This window comes from Sparus aurata, chromosome 17 (assembly GCF_900880675.1).
Source record: "Sparus aurata chromosome 17, fSpaAur1.1, whole genome shotgun sequence".
NCBI lineage: Eukaryota > Metazoa > Chordata > Actinopteri > Spariformes > Sparidae > Sparus > Sparus aurata.
In genome coordinates this window covers 19,803,999-19,820,925 of record NC_044203.1, presented here as the reverse complement: position 1 = coordinate 19,820,925, position 16,927 = coordinate 19,803,999, and the positions used below count along the sequence as shown (strand labels likewise).

The following is a 16,927-nucleotide window of genomic DNA, read 5'->3' as shown; positions in this document are numbered from 1 at the left end:
TATCATAAGCCACCGTCATTGTGAAAACATATTTATCAGTGTGCTCTGCTGACTTGAAGCCTGCATGTATTTCAGCTCCAGCAGGAGCTCCAGGCCATGAAACAGCAGCAGGAACTTGCAGAGAAGGAGCGTCGTCTGGAGCAGCAGCAGCAGCAACAGCAGCAGAACCAGCAGGAGAAGGAGCAGGAGAGACATCGGCGAGAGCAGCATGTTTCCAGCCTGATCCTCAGGGGCAAGGAGCGCTCTCGAGAGAGTAAGAGCTCAACACCGTCATCATCACCATCTCTTTAACATCAGGGGCGGATATAAGTCATTTTGAGGGCCCCAGGCGAAAGCAAGCGGGAGACCCCGTAATCCTAACCTTCACCCATTTCAATATTTTTTTTATGCATTACCTTAGAGTTGGGCCAAAGCAAAATATAAATATAACAGCTAGTTAGGAGTGCTTTACTGCAGCTAAATGCTCCAGTTACAGGGGAAATACTACATGTTCTGTACTCATGGTTATTACTAGAATGATGGCCCTCAAGTCATGTCATAGGATTGCAGGGCTCCTTTGTAGGAATTTTACCATCATTTTTGCCATACAATTATATTTTATTGTATTGAAAGAGATGTTTTAAATTGCTGTTTTTAATTGCTGTATTTATATGCCGTCTGGCTGCAAGGAATCCTTAGCCTGATGTTAAATTGTTTACTTAGATCTCCATCTGCTGTTGTAACATGAATGTCCGGGGGTCCACATCTATGTATTTATCTATAGTAGTAGAAGCTGTAGTGTTTAAATATTTTTTCATTGGCATGGGTTGACAGCAGATGCAGATATCTTTTAAGACAGAACTATCTGGCAAGTGTGGAAAGTAAGTGAGGGAATATGTTTTTGTTGGTTCAGTGAAGCAACCCTTGAAGACCACCTCCTTTTACTTACCAGGATTAATGGCACGCTAAGGTTAAAAATGAATGCGTAGTATATCGTTCTCACTACATGAGGCTGAATTGCTGTTCATAAACAGGGCAAACTTATGTTGTGATGACACAACTTCTGAATATAAGATGTAATTGTCCGCTTTGGAACTTGGAACAAGACACATTTCAAAGTTGAAATTCGACATACTTTATGTAAACAGGAAGTCACAATGAGGTCGGGATTTTTAGTTGGACATAATTACAGAATAAAATTCAATTAGAAACTAAGGATAATAATGATAATAGCAATGACTAACAGATATAGTAATTAAATAGCAAAAAGGTAAAAAAAAAATACCTTAATATAGTCAACAGCATAACAAAATGTATTGTAAAATATCCTTAGTGTTAGAATAAAATGGGGTAAGAAAAAAAGCAAATTCTGTAAAAAACACTTTAATTTCATCATCAGATGAAGTGAAATATAATAGTATGATGATGATGATGATGATGATGACATGGCACTTAACGAGTAGATCCAACTGATGACATAAGGTTGGCCAGTGACATTTAAGCTTAGGATTTAGGAGAAAATGTCTTTGAATAACATGATGAAAATAGCCTCAGATATAGTGTTTCGTTTCTGTTTATACCTTATAGCTAATAATAGAGTAGATTTATGACTTTGTCAGGTCACGTAATTTGAAACTGTGTCCTGCAACTGTAACCCTCCAATGAGAAAGAACATCTCTCTGCAGTATCACTTCAGCAGCTTGAAACTAATACAGCGCTCTTTGACCACTAGGGGGAGATCTTCCTACATAAGTAGTGGCTGCTCTGGACGATAGAGTAAACTCAAACTGAAGAAATATTTTAAAAGAAAGGAAATTAAATGTACAAGTTTTTACAAGAATATTTTCTAAGCATGAATATATCACAAGTCAACACCCTAGGGTGACCCCAATCCCTTTGGTTCCGTCTTTTGGTCTCACAGGTGCAGTGGCAAGTACCGAGGTGAAGCAGAAACTCCAAGAGTTTCTGTTAAGCAAATCAGCAAAGGACCCTGCCAGTAATGGAGTCAATCATTCTTTCATCCAGCACCCAAAACTCTGGTACACGTAAGTATTTTCTGTTGTTTGAGTTGGACATAATGTGATACATTTATAGATACCATAATTTAATTGATAGAAACAGAATGTACATCATCATATCACCGTCTCTTAATCAGGTCCTCTCACCACACATCATTGGACCAAAGCTCTCCTCCTCTGGGCGGCACATCCCCCACCTGTCAGTATACACTGCCATCACCCATAGAGAGCAAGGACGACTTCCCCTTGAGGAAGACAGGTTTGTTAATTTGCATACACACACATCGCAGACATAAAAATGCTAATATATATACATGCATACATAAATCTGACACACAGCTAGATAAAAAGACTTCAGTGTGCCTTGTATTAGTAATTTGCATTTCACTACATTGGGTTATTAATACATTGAGTGTCTTTTTGACCTTTGTCAATCAAGAGGTTGGTATACCCATTGAGTATGTCCTGACATTGCTGATGAGCTGCTAATAACATCAGTTAGGCTCATTATGACCCGAGCACCTCCTCCTTGTCCCCCAAGGGCTCAACACAAAACTTTCATAAGAAGTGACCCATGCCAGAAAAGCAACTTAATCCTTCCTCATTCCTATTTGGATTGTACTAAAACACAACAGCTGAACACAGCCAGAAACACAGTTTACCTGTAAGTTTTCACTTCACAAGTTTAAATTTTAATTACTGTTATCTGTACTGAAATTAACTTGCCATTATTTAAAAGGAAACACATTTCCCCCTATGTTACAATAACAAACCAAGTTCCAAAGCCTCTTTGAGCTGTTTAGTGGTAAATGGGAGAATTAAGAACATTAATTTCTCCTGAGTTATTGGCTTTAAAAACTATTTTGAAAAGACACAGGTTCCCACCAAAAAGGCAGCTCGGGTTTGTTGGTTTAAAGTTTGAGGAACCCTTTGGGGATGGCTGTGTAAATAAGAGTCATTCCTGCCTCTTGGTTTGCACGAGCACAAGTGCTCGCCAAGCTAAAAACTTCATAATTCGCCAATGAGGTCACCAAATTACATTATGTTCTTTTCCCCTCTGTGTCTCTTTTAATTACATTGAAAAACAATTATACTTGTTGAGTTATTTAACTGTAGGCCTGTCAAGTTGTGTGTATACACAACTTAGAGATCAGGCAAAGGAATTAAATCTGGTAAATAAAGTCACTGCATAGCAAGAATAAATAAAGGTAAACGAAAGCTCTGAAAATCTCTCTAAATCATACCATACGAACAGAGAAGTACCTCTTTTAAATATATATTTACATCTTTGGCTCATGCCTTTAGACACATAAGGTAAAGTGTTGTCTTACAAATGTAATAACCAGTTGAAGACAGTTTTTGAAAAATAACAGAGTAACTGTTTATGGTAGCATTGTTTGTCTTTTACTATGAATACAAAAAGGCAGGTTTAAACAAATAACTAGAGGGATACAATTTCAGTCTCAGCTGTTCAAGTGTGACATTTTCATCCTTTAATTCATGGTTAAATCATCTCTTCATTCCTGTGCCTGACTCTCTGATGGCTCTCCTGCACTGATGAAACTATTTCTTGCCCTTTGGATTCCTGAATCTATATGTGGTCATTTCCTGCTTAGGCCTTCCTCCCCCACTTCCTGTCTGTCTTCATTAAAGTCCTCTGAGAGCTTGGCACCCGAGGGGGACACACAAAGGTAGTGTTGTTCCCCGAGCCACTAGCTGTCACTGATAGCTGATTGGCAGGTGTTGCCGAGTTAAGGCGGGCACAGGCTGGATGAACCTCGACAGGACTGTTTGTTTAAGCAAAGATAGCTCTCTGAAAAACAAAGTGGAGATGACTCGAATACTCCACATTGAGACTCCCTACAGCTTCACTTGGCCAGAGGGCTGGGGTTCACAATGAGGTTGATGATGTGCATGTTATGTATATATAGATATATATGATAGGTCAAATATTTTCTTTTAAAACTGGAAAATAGGAAATTAGGATTGGTTTAAAAATAAGCGTTATTATTTTAGAGTTTTTGCAAAGAAGAACTAACCAGTACACACTCAAAGTGAACTCTTGATCATGTGTTTTGGAAAACCCCTGAGATAAAATTGGACTGTGTAGCAACAATACAAATACATAATCTGAGAGAGAGACAGTCCTGCAGTCCTCTAAATATCCCACAAAAGAACAGCTTTGATTTCCACTGTTAAGTGTCCTAATATAAATACAGAATAGTCGCAATGCCCTTGACTTTATTTCAGTAGTTGAAAGAATTTCACGTGATTAACTTGTTTACTTGGTATACATCCTCTTTGTTTCACTTCCAGGGACTAGAATAGACTGGACCGAGGCCACGCGATAGTCTGTGGCAAGAATAGTTGCAGCTTAGCAGTAAGAAGTGCAACACCCTCTCTGGTCTTGACCCAGTTACCAAATGTGTGCATTCAGCAGCTGCAAGAAGATTTTCTAAAATAATCTCGCAAAGGTAAAACTGTGAAGCCCAAGCAGGTGAAATGGTTATAGAAACTCAGAAGAATATTGTCTGGTGTTTTCATTCAGAAGCCTAAAAGAACTGAACTTGTGGATCTTATGGCGTGGAACTTTTTGGTTTAAAAGTTTATGTTGTTGATGGAACAGGAACCAATAAGAACTGCAAAGATTGACAGCTTGGTTGTCAACTCTGAAATTAATCGCCAACTATTTTGATAATTAGTTAAAGAAAAGTTAAACATTTCTAATTCCAGCCATGTGAGTAGTTTCTGGACGTCGTCTTTGGCATTGGCCATAGACCAAATAACTAATTGATTAATCAAGAAAATAATTGACAGGCTACTTGTCAGTGCAAATAATCATTACTTGCAGCCCTACAGCCAATAAGCATTGCAGGGATTGATCAACATCAGCATCAGTCTAAACTAGAATGTCAGGCAAAATGTGAAGCAGGCCGCCTTATGTTACAGAGCACACACCTCAGCCATCTGTCCAGGTCCACATAGGCCCTCATGGTGACAGCACAGTTAAAATTCTGATCAAGTGGAGATAATGAAAGACATTCACTTGCAAAGCCACTTGCCTTGCACTGTCACTTTCATATGTAAAAATGTGATTGTTTTATGACTCTTGTATATTGCAGCCATTACTGTGTGTTTTCATTAACTGAGAAGCCGGAGCAGAGGTGTCCCAGGTGTTCTTTGTACATGCTTTGCCGCTGCCATCATTGCCTCCTGTTGCACGGTGCACCGAGGCCTTTTTTCTTTTTTCCATAGAGACCAGTGAGAAAGTGTTTGTTCCCTTGCTGCTGTCTGGCGTTCCCGTGGCGACCAATTGGGATGCGTAGCTTGGTGGCAGCAGCGTGTAAAAATAGAAAGCAATCAAGGCAGCAGGGCGTGAAGCAGATTCATACGACTCCCAACAGCGTTTTCTCTCCATTTATCTCTCCTGCCTCCTTTTCGTCCTCCCTCGCTCTCTTTCATTCTACCTCACACCCACAGGATTAGAGGTCTGCGCCACGTATTAGGAAAGAGGGTTTTGCTGCTTTTGACAAAAGCCAGAAATAGCAGCATCTGGCCTGCTCTCGTAGCTGTGCCCCCCATCGTCGCTCCGTCTTCCCTCCCTGCAGTTCTCCCACGTCATAGCCCCACTTCAATATGTATAGCTGTATGTTGTACACGTTGCAAAAGACCTATTTAATTATTGATCCGAGCTAAATAATTGAAACAGGTTGGCTATTGTGTAACAGACGGTTTACATAACTTCAATACAGCTTTGTGCTATGGCTTTCAGTCAAAGGACCAGCTTATCTATTCTGCTTGTTTATTTGAGTGTGTAAGGCTGGCTGTGGAATTCAATATCCAACGGGGTGATGGGAAGTCTACATTATACATTTTGACCTAGTGAGTCACTGTCACTGTATCAAGACAGGGCCACAACTCAACAGTCAGAGACAAAAGCATTTACTTGTGTTCACATAACTCATTCCTACATTATTTACAATCATGTCCTTGCCTGGATTCAACCTCCGCTTTATATCCCTTGTGATAGATTATGTAATCTTTGTATAGTCTAAACTGTGCCACACACATTTCCAGACTAGTTAGGTAATTAATTAGAGACATTGTCTTATTTTATCAGAGGTTGGCAGGGCTGTACATCTAACTAGCATTAATGACTCAGACTTTATGTTCTAGTCGATTTTCTCAATGCCATTTAGTTTTTTTTTTCAATCTAAAGTAACTTTTCACTTCAGTAAGAGACTCATTAGCCTTTGTTATTTTGATTTCAAGTCGAAACTACAGGTATTGTGCAGGATTTACACCCTATAATACAATCTTAGTTACAATAAATTATCATAAATTAGATGGAAAATAAAGAACATAATAACCTTTGCCCTACACATTGCCTTAATCCTCCTGAGCCTCTTAACCTCAGTATTTAATAAATTCAGAGTCTTGCTTTGGTCCTTTTGCAGCAGGGAAAAGGCACATATATGGGCAAATAAGATGTTATTGTGCAATAATAATACTCCTCAATATGTTCAGCTTTTAAAGACCCAATATGTATAATTTCTGCAATTTTTTGTTGAGTTGTGTACTCACTTTATCCCAAATGTATCCAACAATGTTTAAACCCAGAGAAATCTGTAATTCTATTCAAGGTAATGGGGCTTTTAATTTGGTCACCTGTTGCTATAACTTCTTGGGAATCATCAGAGGATTTGCCAGAAAATGAGGAAAGAAGTTGGCAACTGTGACTTACTATGAATAAATGTAACCTGAATAAAAACTTACCTTACCTTGCCTAATTTGATCAGTAATGGTGGTTCTACGTGATTCTACGCCCACTAACAGTGCCCCTAACAATGATGACAACAAGCTCCCACAATCCCATGCTACTTCATGATGCAGTCAGACTATCTTTGTTGTCATGGTTTTGACTGAGGGACCCCTAGCACCAGAAATTGCATACCTTGTATTCAAAATCAATTCAAACTTGGCTTTGTTTTGGTACTCAAGGATGGCAATCATCATGTGTGTAACAGCATGAGTGTGTTTGAGGACATTCCTGGAAAATAGCTTCATGCTCAGTAAATCTACCCTGACTAAATATGGGAGTTTTGTCCTAAAATCCAACATTAATACTAGCTGAAAAGTTTCAAAGCAATGTGTCTATTGTGAAGAATATTATGTCAGCATTTCTGTCAACACTGATGGACTGGATTAGTCTGGATCAGTTCAGGCCAAGCTGTGTGTGAGTGAGAATTCGGACTGTGTATTTGGGTATCTCTGTTTTGCATTAGGAGGAGGGGGTGTGGGGGGAGCCTGAAACATCTGCCATGTTTTTGTGTTAGTTTAACTGTTGCTACTGTATCAGACTGTGGTCACCAGGGCGGCAGGTAGCGGACTATTTCACTTAGAGCCTGTGTGTTGCTCAACCTAATTTAGTCCAGATGAGGTGGAAATGGGCCCAATCCTGACTCATTTAATTTATCTGAAACCTGCTCTGAATTTCACTCAAACTGAAATTGTAACATGTCGAAGTGTGACAACACTGCTTACTTTTTATCTGATTTATAGTCTCTTTATTTCTCTTTGGGTTTCCTCTTAATTTATGGTGTTATGTTTTCTTTGATAATGTTCATTCAACTCAGGCGGCATTAAAGCATGCTGTCTGACTCTATAAAAACAATCACAGTACACTTACATGATCGTATCATTCATCTCCAGGTGATGGGGCTTTTTTTCATCATCCAAATAGTGTGAATTAAAACTTAAGAAGAAAAAAATCTGAGCAAAAATATCAGTTCCTTATTTTTCTTTTTCAGCCTCAGAGCCCAACCTGAAGGTACGATCCAGACTGAAGCAGAAGGTAGCAGAGAGGAGGAGTAGCCCGATGCTCAAGAGAAGAGATGGAAACATCATGACCCCTTATAAGAAGAGAGCTCTGGAGCTAATGGGTATGTAATATTGCTGGCCATATGTTGAATTGTCTTATTTTCTCCCTGGTACAACATGTGCAGAAAATCGTCTACATCTTATTATCCGGTGTTCAAAGTGTTCTCTGAAAATAATACGGGCCTATGAATTAGTGTTATTATTGCAGAGCTGCATAACAATCAGCCATTTTGCAGAGCATATATTATGGTCATTACACTTTCATGCAAAAAAGACCATTGTAATCAGGCAGCCATGACTGTACACATTAAACTGTTGTGAGGCTGCAGCTGTTATGCCAAGCCTGTGTGTGTGCAGAGTGTGAGCATGCATACGGCTTCTAACTCCTTGATGTTCCGTAGATTCTACGCCCACTAACAGTGCCCCTGGCTCCGGCCCCAGTTCTCCCATAGGGGCCTCCAGTGCCTTGGGGGCTGAAAATGGACCCTCCTCTCTGCCTACCACCACAAAAACTGAGGTATGTTTATAAGTCATCAGCACTGCTATTGATTTGCTAAAAAATGAAGCGGAAGTCCCACTGCTGTTGCTGTTGTGCATCAAAATCATTTGAATATTACAAATATAATTTTATGTCAGGGTGCTAAATGCCTGTCTGCCGTTCTGCTTGCAGCTATAAAAACAGCCAGTTGTTCTCTGTCTGTTACACTCTGGTGAAAATGGCTTTCCACACTGACATTAAAGCTGCACAGCTTGACCCACATGTCTGATTACCCCAAGTTTGCTTGCGTAAAGACTACACATTAGTCAGGAAAATACATGGACTTTATCAGTGTTAAAATCCTGAACAGAAACAGTAAAAATATTTCTGTCCAACATTTTTCTTCCAGATGTGCTGTACAATCAGTTTTAGGTCTTGCAAAAAAAAAAAAAAGAATTTCCCTAGTTTGGCTGTAAGGTTGCTGTTGGCTTGTCATTGTATTTCTGTCACTGGCCTGGCAGTATGCCCGTTCTAAGTTGTTCTGAGGCGTTTCCCTATAGATTCATGGCTGAGTTACTGACCCGAACTCCCCTTGGACTGAGCTCACAAAGCTGACCATTATAGAGGGTGGCAGATATGACACATCTCAGAACAATCTTAACCGAACAGCTGTGTTTTCCTTAACCGTCGCTGTTTACTCTCCCAGGGACCTCCAGCGACACAGAGAGGGGAGAGACGCCCTGACAGCGGCCTAAAGGTTGCGACTCAGGGAGACAGTCGAACTGTGGAGTTTAATTGATCTCCCAGGCACTGGTAGCCAAAGACATCCACATGCTAACAACATAAACACACAGGATTGCTATTGTATCGGCCCAAGCTGAGGCTCTCATGAAAGTCGCTGGTGGACTCTGGGGGTGCCTGTGGACCTCATGCCTGTTGCAAAAGCAAGGCGTGTTTGTGCACCGTTACATTAGGTATCCTTTTTCAGAGGGAACAGGTCCCTCGGGTCAAATATGGGCCGGATATCCACATACAGGTCACTGAGTACTGGTAGGGGTTGGAAGGATAAACATGGCTGTTCCAAAACCACATGCTGGTCCGCTGCTCTGCTGGGTACAGGAAGTATGCCCCAGTGCTGATGTTCTCTAAGAGAGTAGCCTGAGGGTGGGGACGGGGGAATAAGAATAGGCAGCAGGCCGATTAAGGGCTGAAAAAATGAGGGTGGAGCTGTAGATTTAGAGGTTTTCAGTATTTTATAATAACGAATCGTCCTCACTGGTGCCATTCTGTGACGCTCCAGGAAAGTTCTGCTGCCCGCCAGTCCTTTATATCATCTATCATTAAATCTCACACCTTTCCGTTCAGCGAGGAGGGCTGTTGTTCGTCATAGTGCGTTAACGTTTATTCCACTGCTCATGTTGCCTTTTGAAATTGTGCATAGTGGGATTTTTAAATCTGTCCCCTGTTCCTAAATCTCTGTGTCTTTGCTCTGCCCTTTGTGTTTGATGTAGAGATGGCCTTCACAGCCGAGGTTATTCCGACCGGAGGACTCTGTGTCGATGCTGAGCTTATACACATCTCCTTCCTTACCCAACATCTCCTTCGGGCTTTCAACTGCATCCTCACCCATTACTGTGAGTACATTTTTTTTTTCCGATTCTTTGATAACCTGAGTGTTTTACATGAAATGAAATCTTACTTTAAGTTTTCTACTAAGCCTATGAGTTTGAAAACCTACTATCAGTGGCTGTCCGGGTTCTCTGTATGGCCACAGGTCACTGACCTGCAGCCCCAAATGATTTTATCGCCCTTAGATAAATATTGTTCTGCAGTGTTCTGTGTCAGGCATGCTCTTATCTTCCCCTATTACCTCATTCATCACAGCTTTTTAAAAAAGGCCAAGTCCACTCAAGTACAACTCCTGATAACACAACACGTGATATATCATCTTTTAGCTTTTGGCTCTCTGGCACATTCCACAGAGGCCTGTTCATCAGCTGCAGTGTCTTCTGACCTTTGATGTTCTCTGATATCAACATCTGATTTATAACTACGACAAGAAATATTTTCATTCACAAAAAACCTCAATTATACCTCTGCAAATTATTATGAATTACTACTATCTAAGGGCACAGCATGTGTAGTCCAAATGAAAGAATAAACATTACTTTGTCCTCTTTGTTTCTTATCTCAGGCCGCAATGGGGTTGAAGGACAGAACGACAGAAATCAAATACGGGCTACCTGGGCACCTGCTGGGCCCTGTGCCCCTTCAGACGGGGCTTGAGTCCAAAGTGAGCCCCAGTCACCAGGCCCTCCTCCAGCACCTCCTCCAGAAGGAGCAGATGAGGCAGCAGAAGATGCTCTCCGCTGGTAAGACTACATTGTACCTTTTAAATTACATTTTAAAGTAAAATATGACTTAAGAGAAAACCTCACCTTTTGATTTTCCTTTTTGTCAAGGCCAAGGCTGCATGTCATCACACCCTCAGTCCCCTCTGGCCATGAAGGATCGGCCCTCCAGCACTCGGCCTAAATTACCAAAACACCGGCCCTTAAACAGGACCCAGTCCGCACCGCTGCCTCAGAACACACTGGCCCAACTTGTCATCCAGCAGCAACACCAGCACTTCCTGGAGAAACAGAAACAGTACCAGCAGCAGGTCCATATAAATAAGGTATTGTATTATTCATCAATATTCAAATCACAGGGGAGGATTTTGACTTTCATATTGCTTTTTGCAACATTCTATATTCCTTCCTAGGTCTCGTGAGGTCTTATTTGACTGCAGGGAGTCTGATTTAATCGTTTTAGGTACACAAATTCTGATCTATTTTTAGCCTTTTGTAAAAGCATCTGTGGTAGCTCAGGTTTACAGACCTGGGCTGTTGTCTGTTCCTCCCTGGAATCCTGGTGTTATTCCTGCGAAGCAAAGAACTTGTGCCTGACTTCAAATGGGGAAGAAATGCTTCCCCTGCACTAATTCTGTTATCATAGCTTAAGGCATCAGTGCTGTTCACATGCTAACTCTGTGAAATTCAATTCAGCTAAGTTCAAATGAAGGAAAAAGTGCCCAGAATACATTTTGTTCCTCTGTGGCAATATTTGTGTTTCTGTTAGCTGGCCGAGGTGACCCCGCTATACACAGAGTGTAATTATTCTGGTGAGGGACGTGTGTGAGGTGGCAGACACTGTGAAAGGCAGCATTGTGTGAGCTCACATACTGATGTGTCCCAAAGCTGGGCCCTGAAAGAGCCATGGGAACCATAGAGCAACTCTTACCTAGAAGTAATAAAAGGTACAAAGCACCACAGGCACTTCTTGAATTGTACAGTACGGATGTCCAGTTTTAGCAGTTTCTGTTTGAATTCCTCTTAAATCAACACAGACAGCAGCTGAAATGAGTTTTAATGTCAGCTGTAATGATGGATAATTTTATTTGAAGTGCTCTATGAAGTTCATTTGATTTGAAGAGAACTTTGGAATAACTGCGACATCTTGTCTTTTAACACGTGAACAGGCGCTACCCTGATCACTCAGGCCAATGAGATCGCAAGTAAAGCCTCTTTAAGTGGAGGTTATAAATGGCCGTTAATCAGGGATGAGCCCTCAGTGTTTATTGAGAGGGATCTCCGAAACATTGCCCTAATTAATTTCCTAGCAGGGGCTTGTCTACGGTTGTTTTTAAAACGTCCTTCAGTGCCTGCAACAGTAGGGGGAGCTAATGGAAATTTACAAGAGATTAGGGATTTTCGGAAGAGGTATGAACAGTGTTTACTAATGCCAAGCTAAGGAGGCTAATTCTTATAGCTGAAGGGGTATTTATATAAGGCCTGCATTCTGCAGACAGTAATGGTGTCGGCTACCAGCTGGGAGGCGCATCTCAATCCTGCTCTTGGAGCCCTCTTGTGGCAGAGTAATCAAATCATGGCACAATTAGAGTCCAGTTGGTCTGATTTAGCAAAGCTGCGTGACACTCAGACATCTCTCTGCACAAAGCTCATCTTTCAGGCTGGATCTCACAGGTCTCTGTTTCTGTTAAATATTCAACTTGTTTATTTTCCAGCTCTTACCCTCTTAAAATCTTTGTTGCAGCTTTTTTTTTCCAAATGTTTCCATAATTGCAAATGTACAACATTTTCATGCTCAGTTTCTTTTGCTTAATGCTTAATACTTTTGTGAAGAAATATACATAGGTTTGGTAAAAATCCATGTATACATTGTCTAGGGTTAGAATGCAGTATGACATGCCCATAAAGTGGTGCCATTAGACTGCTCTTTGTGTCATATGCTCTCTTATTAACCCATTTATGAAGCCTATTCAGTAACATGCACGCTACACCTTGGTGCCACCGCTTGCAGAATGTAGACACAATTTACAAGAGAAAACATTTGATTTACCAGAGGTGAGACTTTCTGAACTGTCTCTTATAAAAATAAAGCGAGTGAGCGACACTAAACTTCTTACCTGGAGCACCAACCACTATTGAATTTTATGAAGTAAAAAGGTTTTCACAATGGCTAATCTGCTTCCGCTCCTAAACCTCCTAAAATGAAGCGTACCAAAGCTACTTGCCGGTTTGAGTCTTTGTCACATTAGGAATGTTACAGTAGTTTTGTTATGTGCAGATGCAGATAGTTGTTGGCGGTTGTCAATACAAAAAAACCTTAATACACAAACATCCCGCAAAATATAAATGCAAGTTTGTTTACCAAGTCTTAGTTTTTTATTCTCACTTTATCTTGCAAACTAAAGTGTCGGACTGGATTTATTAGCGTGAAAATGCTCAGTGTAAATGTTTTTGTGTAGCCTTAATTGTTTCCCTCCAATTTTGTGAATAATGCAGTTTTGAAGTTCTAAATTTATGATTTACTAATGAGACAGCCTGAAAAATGACCAATAAAAGATAAGTTAAAATGGATATGACACATTTGTGGGTTATTTATATAGTTTATGTTGCACAAAGACTGTTAAGAGTTTGATTTGATTGATTCCATGTTTTAATTTTATTATTAAATGACTATCAATTGGCAGAATAAGACTGTACTGTTATTAATGTAAAACAAATCCCCCTGCTGCTCTTTGGATGTATGTGCATGCTCATTGTTGTTTATGTGCCAAAAACCTCAAATGGACATTCTTTGTGCTTAGCTCGGAGAAAAGTTTAACTGTTAAAGAGGATGTGATCATTAATGTGGAGCCAATGTGTTTTGCAGCTGTTGTCCAAGTCCATTGAGCAGTTACGTCAGCCCAACGCACACCTGCAGGAGTCGGAGGAAGAGCAGGAGGAGCAGCAGCACAGAGAGCAGATAGAGAGCATGCAGGAGGACAGGCTGCCCCCTGGAGGAGTCATCCGGAAGCACACGCTGAGCAGTAGCAGCAGCAGTGGCTCGAGCACCGAGCTCCCAGACGCTCACTACGGGGTCATCAAGGTCAAAGAGGAGCCGGCTGATAGCGAGGATGAGGCCCTGACCAATCAGAGCTTAGAGTCAGAGCAGAGCACCTATCTTCACCAGGTCAAAGGAAGACTGGTGATAAGAGCCATGATATGAGAGAGGTGGACGATGAGATCACACACTTGCAACATTCGCAGATAAACAAGTCTCTACAGCATCCACACCCCCGCAGTTTATACACACACACACACACACACACACACACACACATGGCAGCCATTGCACAGTAGGCCAGCTCTCCCTGTCGCGACATACGACCCCCTTTTCCCTCAGCTGCAGCCTGCGCTCGTTCCACACTCTAAGACTCTCTGTTTGTGATCTTTGTGTAGTGATCTCTGTAAAATATGTACGTTTCACCTTTGTGTATATAATACGAGGACAATTTAGACCATTCTTTTCAAGAGCTGCTTTGGTCGTCTCGAGTCCGCTCAACTGACAAAAAGCTGTCTGTACATATACTGTGGATTTAGCATCAAAGATGATTTCTAGAGGGAAGGTCGAACAGGTGTACAGCCTCGGAGAGCCAATTTATGTTCCCATAGTGTACATTTATTGCCATGAAATATTTGACTGCTCTTTTGTCCACTTCAGCTATGAGAAGTGTCCAAAAGTCCTCACAGTGAGTTCAAGAATTTAAAACACTACATGCTCCACTGTTCTCACAAATCTGTGATGATGTTAAGTGGTCTCCGAACTGAAATAATAATGAACATCTGTCTTATAGAGAATGTATACTTAAATCCTAACAGAGGACACTCCCTAAGGGCAGACGAGGAGTGATATTGCCATTGGAATATGGTCCGCTGCTCATATTGCAATTTGAAGGATAAAGCACTAAATCCCTGCTTGGGTGTGCAGGCATCTCCCAACACACCCCGAGTCTCCATGTCTCCCTCTCTCTCGCTCTCGGAGCAGTCCCAGAGCCAGGGCCCTGTGTTAAGCCGAGCTCTCCTCCCTCTCTCCCTCTGGGTCCAAATCAAAGCTCGGCGGGTTCCTGCCCAGCTTTCAGCAGAGGAGTCAGACAGAGAGAAAGAGAGAGAGGGCCGGGCAGGAAATGCCTTCTAGAAGCCAGGACTCTGAGTGATTCATGTGTGCAGGAATGTTGAGCGAGGAGAACCTAGGGTTGGAGGAGTCCAAGGGGCCAAGCTTGAGAATTGATTTACTGTCAAGGCGAATTACAAAGTGAGTGGGGATATGGTTAAGGGAGTCCCTTTTAAAGGGATTCGCTTCCTTCGTATTCCCTAGTGGCATGCTTACCTCAACACGCAGGTTTGATGTTACTTCAATAAAAGAAACCTGGATAGGACCTTGCTTCTTCTTCTTTTTTATTTTTTTTTTTCTCGAGCCTGTTTTCCCCTGAAAGTGCCCATTGCGACATGTATAGTCTGTCTTAAAGTGATCAATCAAATGTATTGCATAGCCGTAATCCTTCCTGTTTCATTTGTACCGTCAATTAAATGTAAAGAAAAAAAACAAAACAAAACAAAAAAAATAGTATGAGGTTCTGTGTTTGGATTCATGTGAAAATCAAAACTGTCTGTCTTATACTGTACATTCAGATTGTCTAATGTTTTTAGTGCAAGTAAACACAATCAGAACAATGTGAGTCTTGTTGTCTTGCTCCTTTGATTTGGTTGTAACGAGAACCCCTTTGCTGCCAGCGGGGGGTTGGGGGTAGGGGGGTAGGGGGGTGGAGGTGGGGTTTGGAGGTCCTGTGGTCTGTTCATAGAAGTTTGCATTTCTTCTCTTTTTTGCCTTGTGTGATAAACCTTTCTTTTTTAAAAATAAAGTTCATTTACCTCTGATGTTCTTGCATCTCGCACATTATTCACGTCGAAAGAAAGAAACTACTGTTAAGTTTCAGTTTTATATTTCCATGCACAGATTACATCCTTCATAATTTTGACATCATTATCTCAAAATGGACGGCCTAAATCATTACCCCAGCTTGCTTTTCCCACAGTGGGTCCTATAACCCAGCTCTTTATTTTCAGGGGATCTTTGTAGCCCTTTAAAGGGAGCTTAAGAAGCTTTCAAAACATTTCTTTGATGTGAGCGAGCAAGGCTTCTTGTGGCAGTATTAGAGCAGTCAAGATAAGGTGAGCTGCGAGAGGGTGATATATTACTTGTGCAGGTCCTTTCAAACCAAGCTTAAGCAATTTCACAGCAAACTTAGTTCGTGGGACTGGCCTGATACGCTATACACGCAATGATGAGATTGGAAAGATTCAGTCATATTCCCTCTGCAAACGCTGCTCTGAGAACATCGTGACAAACAAGTTTATAGAACATCACTTGCCTCTCATTGTACATAATAGTTAAAAAAAGACCTTTAATGGATTGTATTTTAAACAATACATTTTTTCATGAATCTTTCATGAGAGCTCTTAAAGTATTTTCACCAAGGTGTAGAGTTACTCCACATTAGGAAGTATTTGAGTTAAATTAGACACTGACTCTTTCTTAAGTAGATTCCATCTGTCTTGGGCTTCAGGCCCTTGTGATTTTAAATGAGCTGTAACAAAGGCAGAAAAAATAACGAAGCCTGAATCCATCTGCGCTGCCCCTCCCCAGCTGCCCACAGAGCCAGTTGTAAAAGCAAACAAGCATTTTTAAAGGTGCAAGGAAGTAGGGACGACATAAGCCTACCTATTACCTCTAACTGGATTAGACTCTAAGTGAGGCCTGAACTTTTATCACTTGCAGCGCTATAAAAGCTCGGCATTTAGATGCAGTGTGCACATACATGCCAGACTGTGTGACAGATGACGGTAATGATGCCTTTTCAGGAGTCTTAAATCTCAAGGCCTCATCTCAAATGATTTTATTGCTAATGCATGAGGGTCAACAAGAAAACATATTGGTGCCTGCCAAATTACAAGGTGATGTTTTGAGGCACAGTCAGAATAAAATGCACTCGGAGCTTGACAGGTTCAGGAATGGAAGTAAATTGATTATGATTAATTACTGAGTTGCAGAGAATGGGCAGGATTAAATAAGTGTGTACTCCTTCCTGCTCCTTTTCAGGCATATCAGTGCTTGTCATTGGAATACACTTTGTAACATGCTTTTAATTTTCAAAAATAAATTTGCATTCAAATTCAAATAATCAATC

The 16,927-nt window shown here is 41.1% G+C and overlaps 1 protein-coding gene across 5 annotated transcripts in view; it reads left to right on the top strand.

The window, feature by feature from the left end:
- hdac9b (histone deacetylase 9b) overlaps window positions 1–15,413 on the top strand; it is a 41,662-nt gene extending 26,249 nt beyond the window's left edge. For 4 of the 5 annotated variants that reach the window (XM_030394402.1, XM_030394404.1, XM_030394400.1 and 1 more), the window contains 9 exons: window positions 76–253; window positions 1,892–2,024; window positions 2,135–2,256; window positions 7,808–7,939; window positions 8,279–8,394; window positions 9,867–9,989; window positions 10,550–10,727; window positions 10,818–11,032; window positions 13,573–15,413. In XM_030394402.1, coding sequence (XP_030250262.1) covers window positions 76–253; window positions 1,892–2,024; window positions 2,135–2,256; window positions 7,808–7,939; window positions 8,279–8,394; window positions 9,867–9,989; window positions 10,550–10,727; window positions 10,818–11,032; window positions 13,573–13,908 — 1,533 coding nt within the window. In that variant the 3' untranslated portion in view covers window positions 13,909–15,413. The remainder of the gene's footprint in view (window positions 1–75; window positions 254–1,891; window positions 2,025–2,134; window positions 2,257–7,807; window positions 7,940–8,278; window positions 8,395–9,866; window positions 9,990–10,549; window positions 10,728–10,817; window positions 11,033–13,572) is intronic. The other variant, XM_030394401.1, reaches the window with a different exon arrangement.
- Window positions 15,414–16,927: the final 1,514 nt, after the last annotated feature.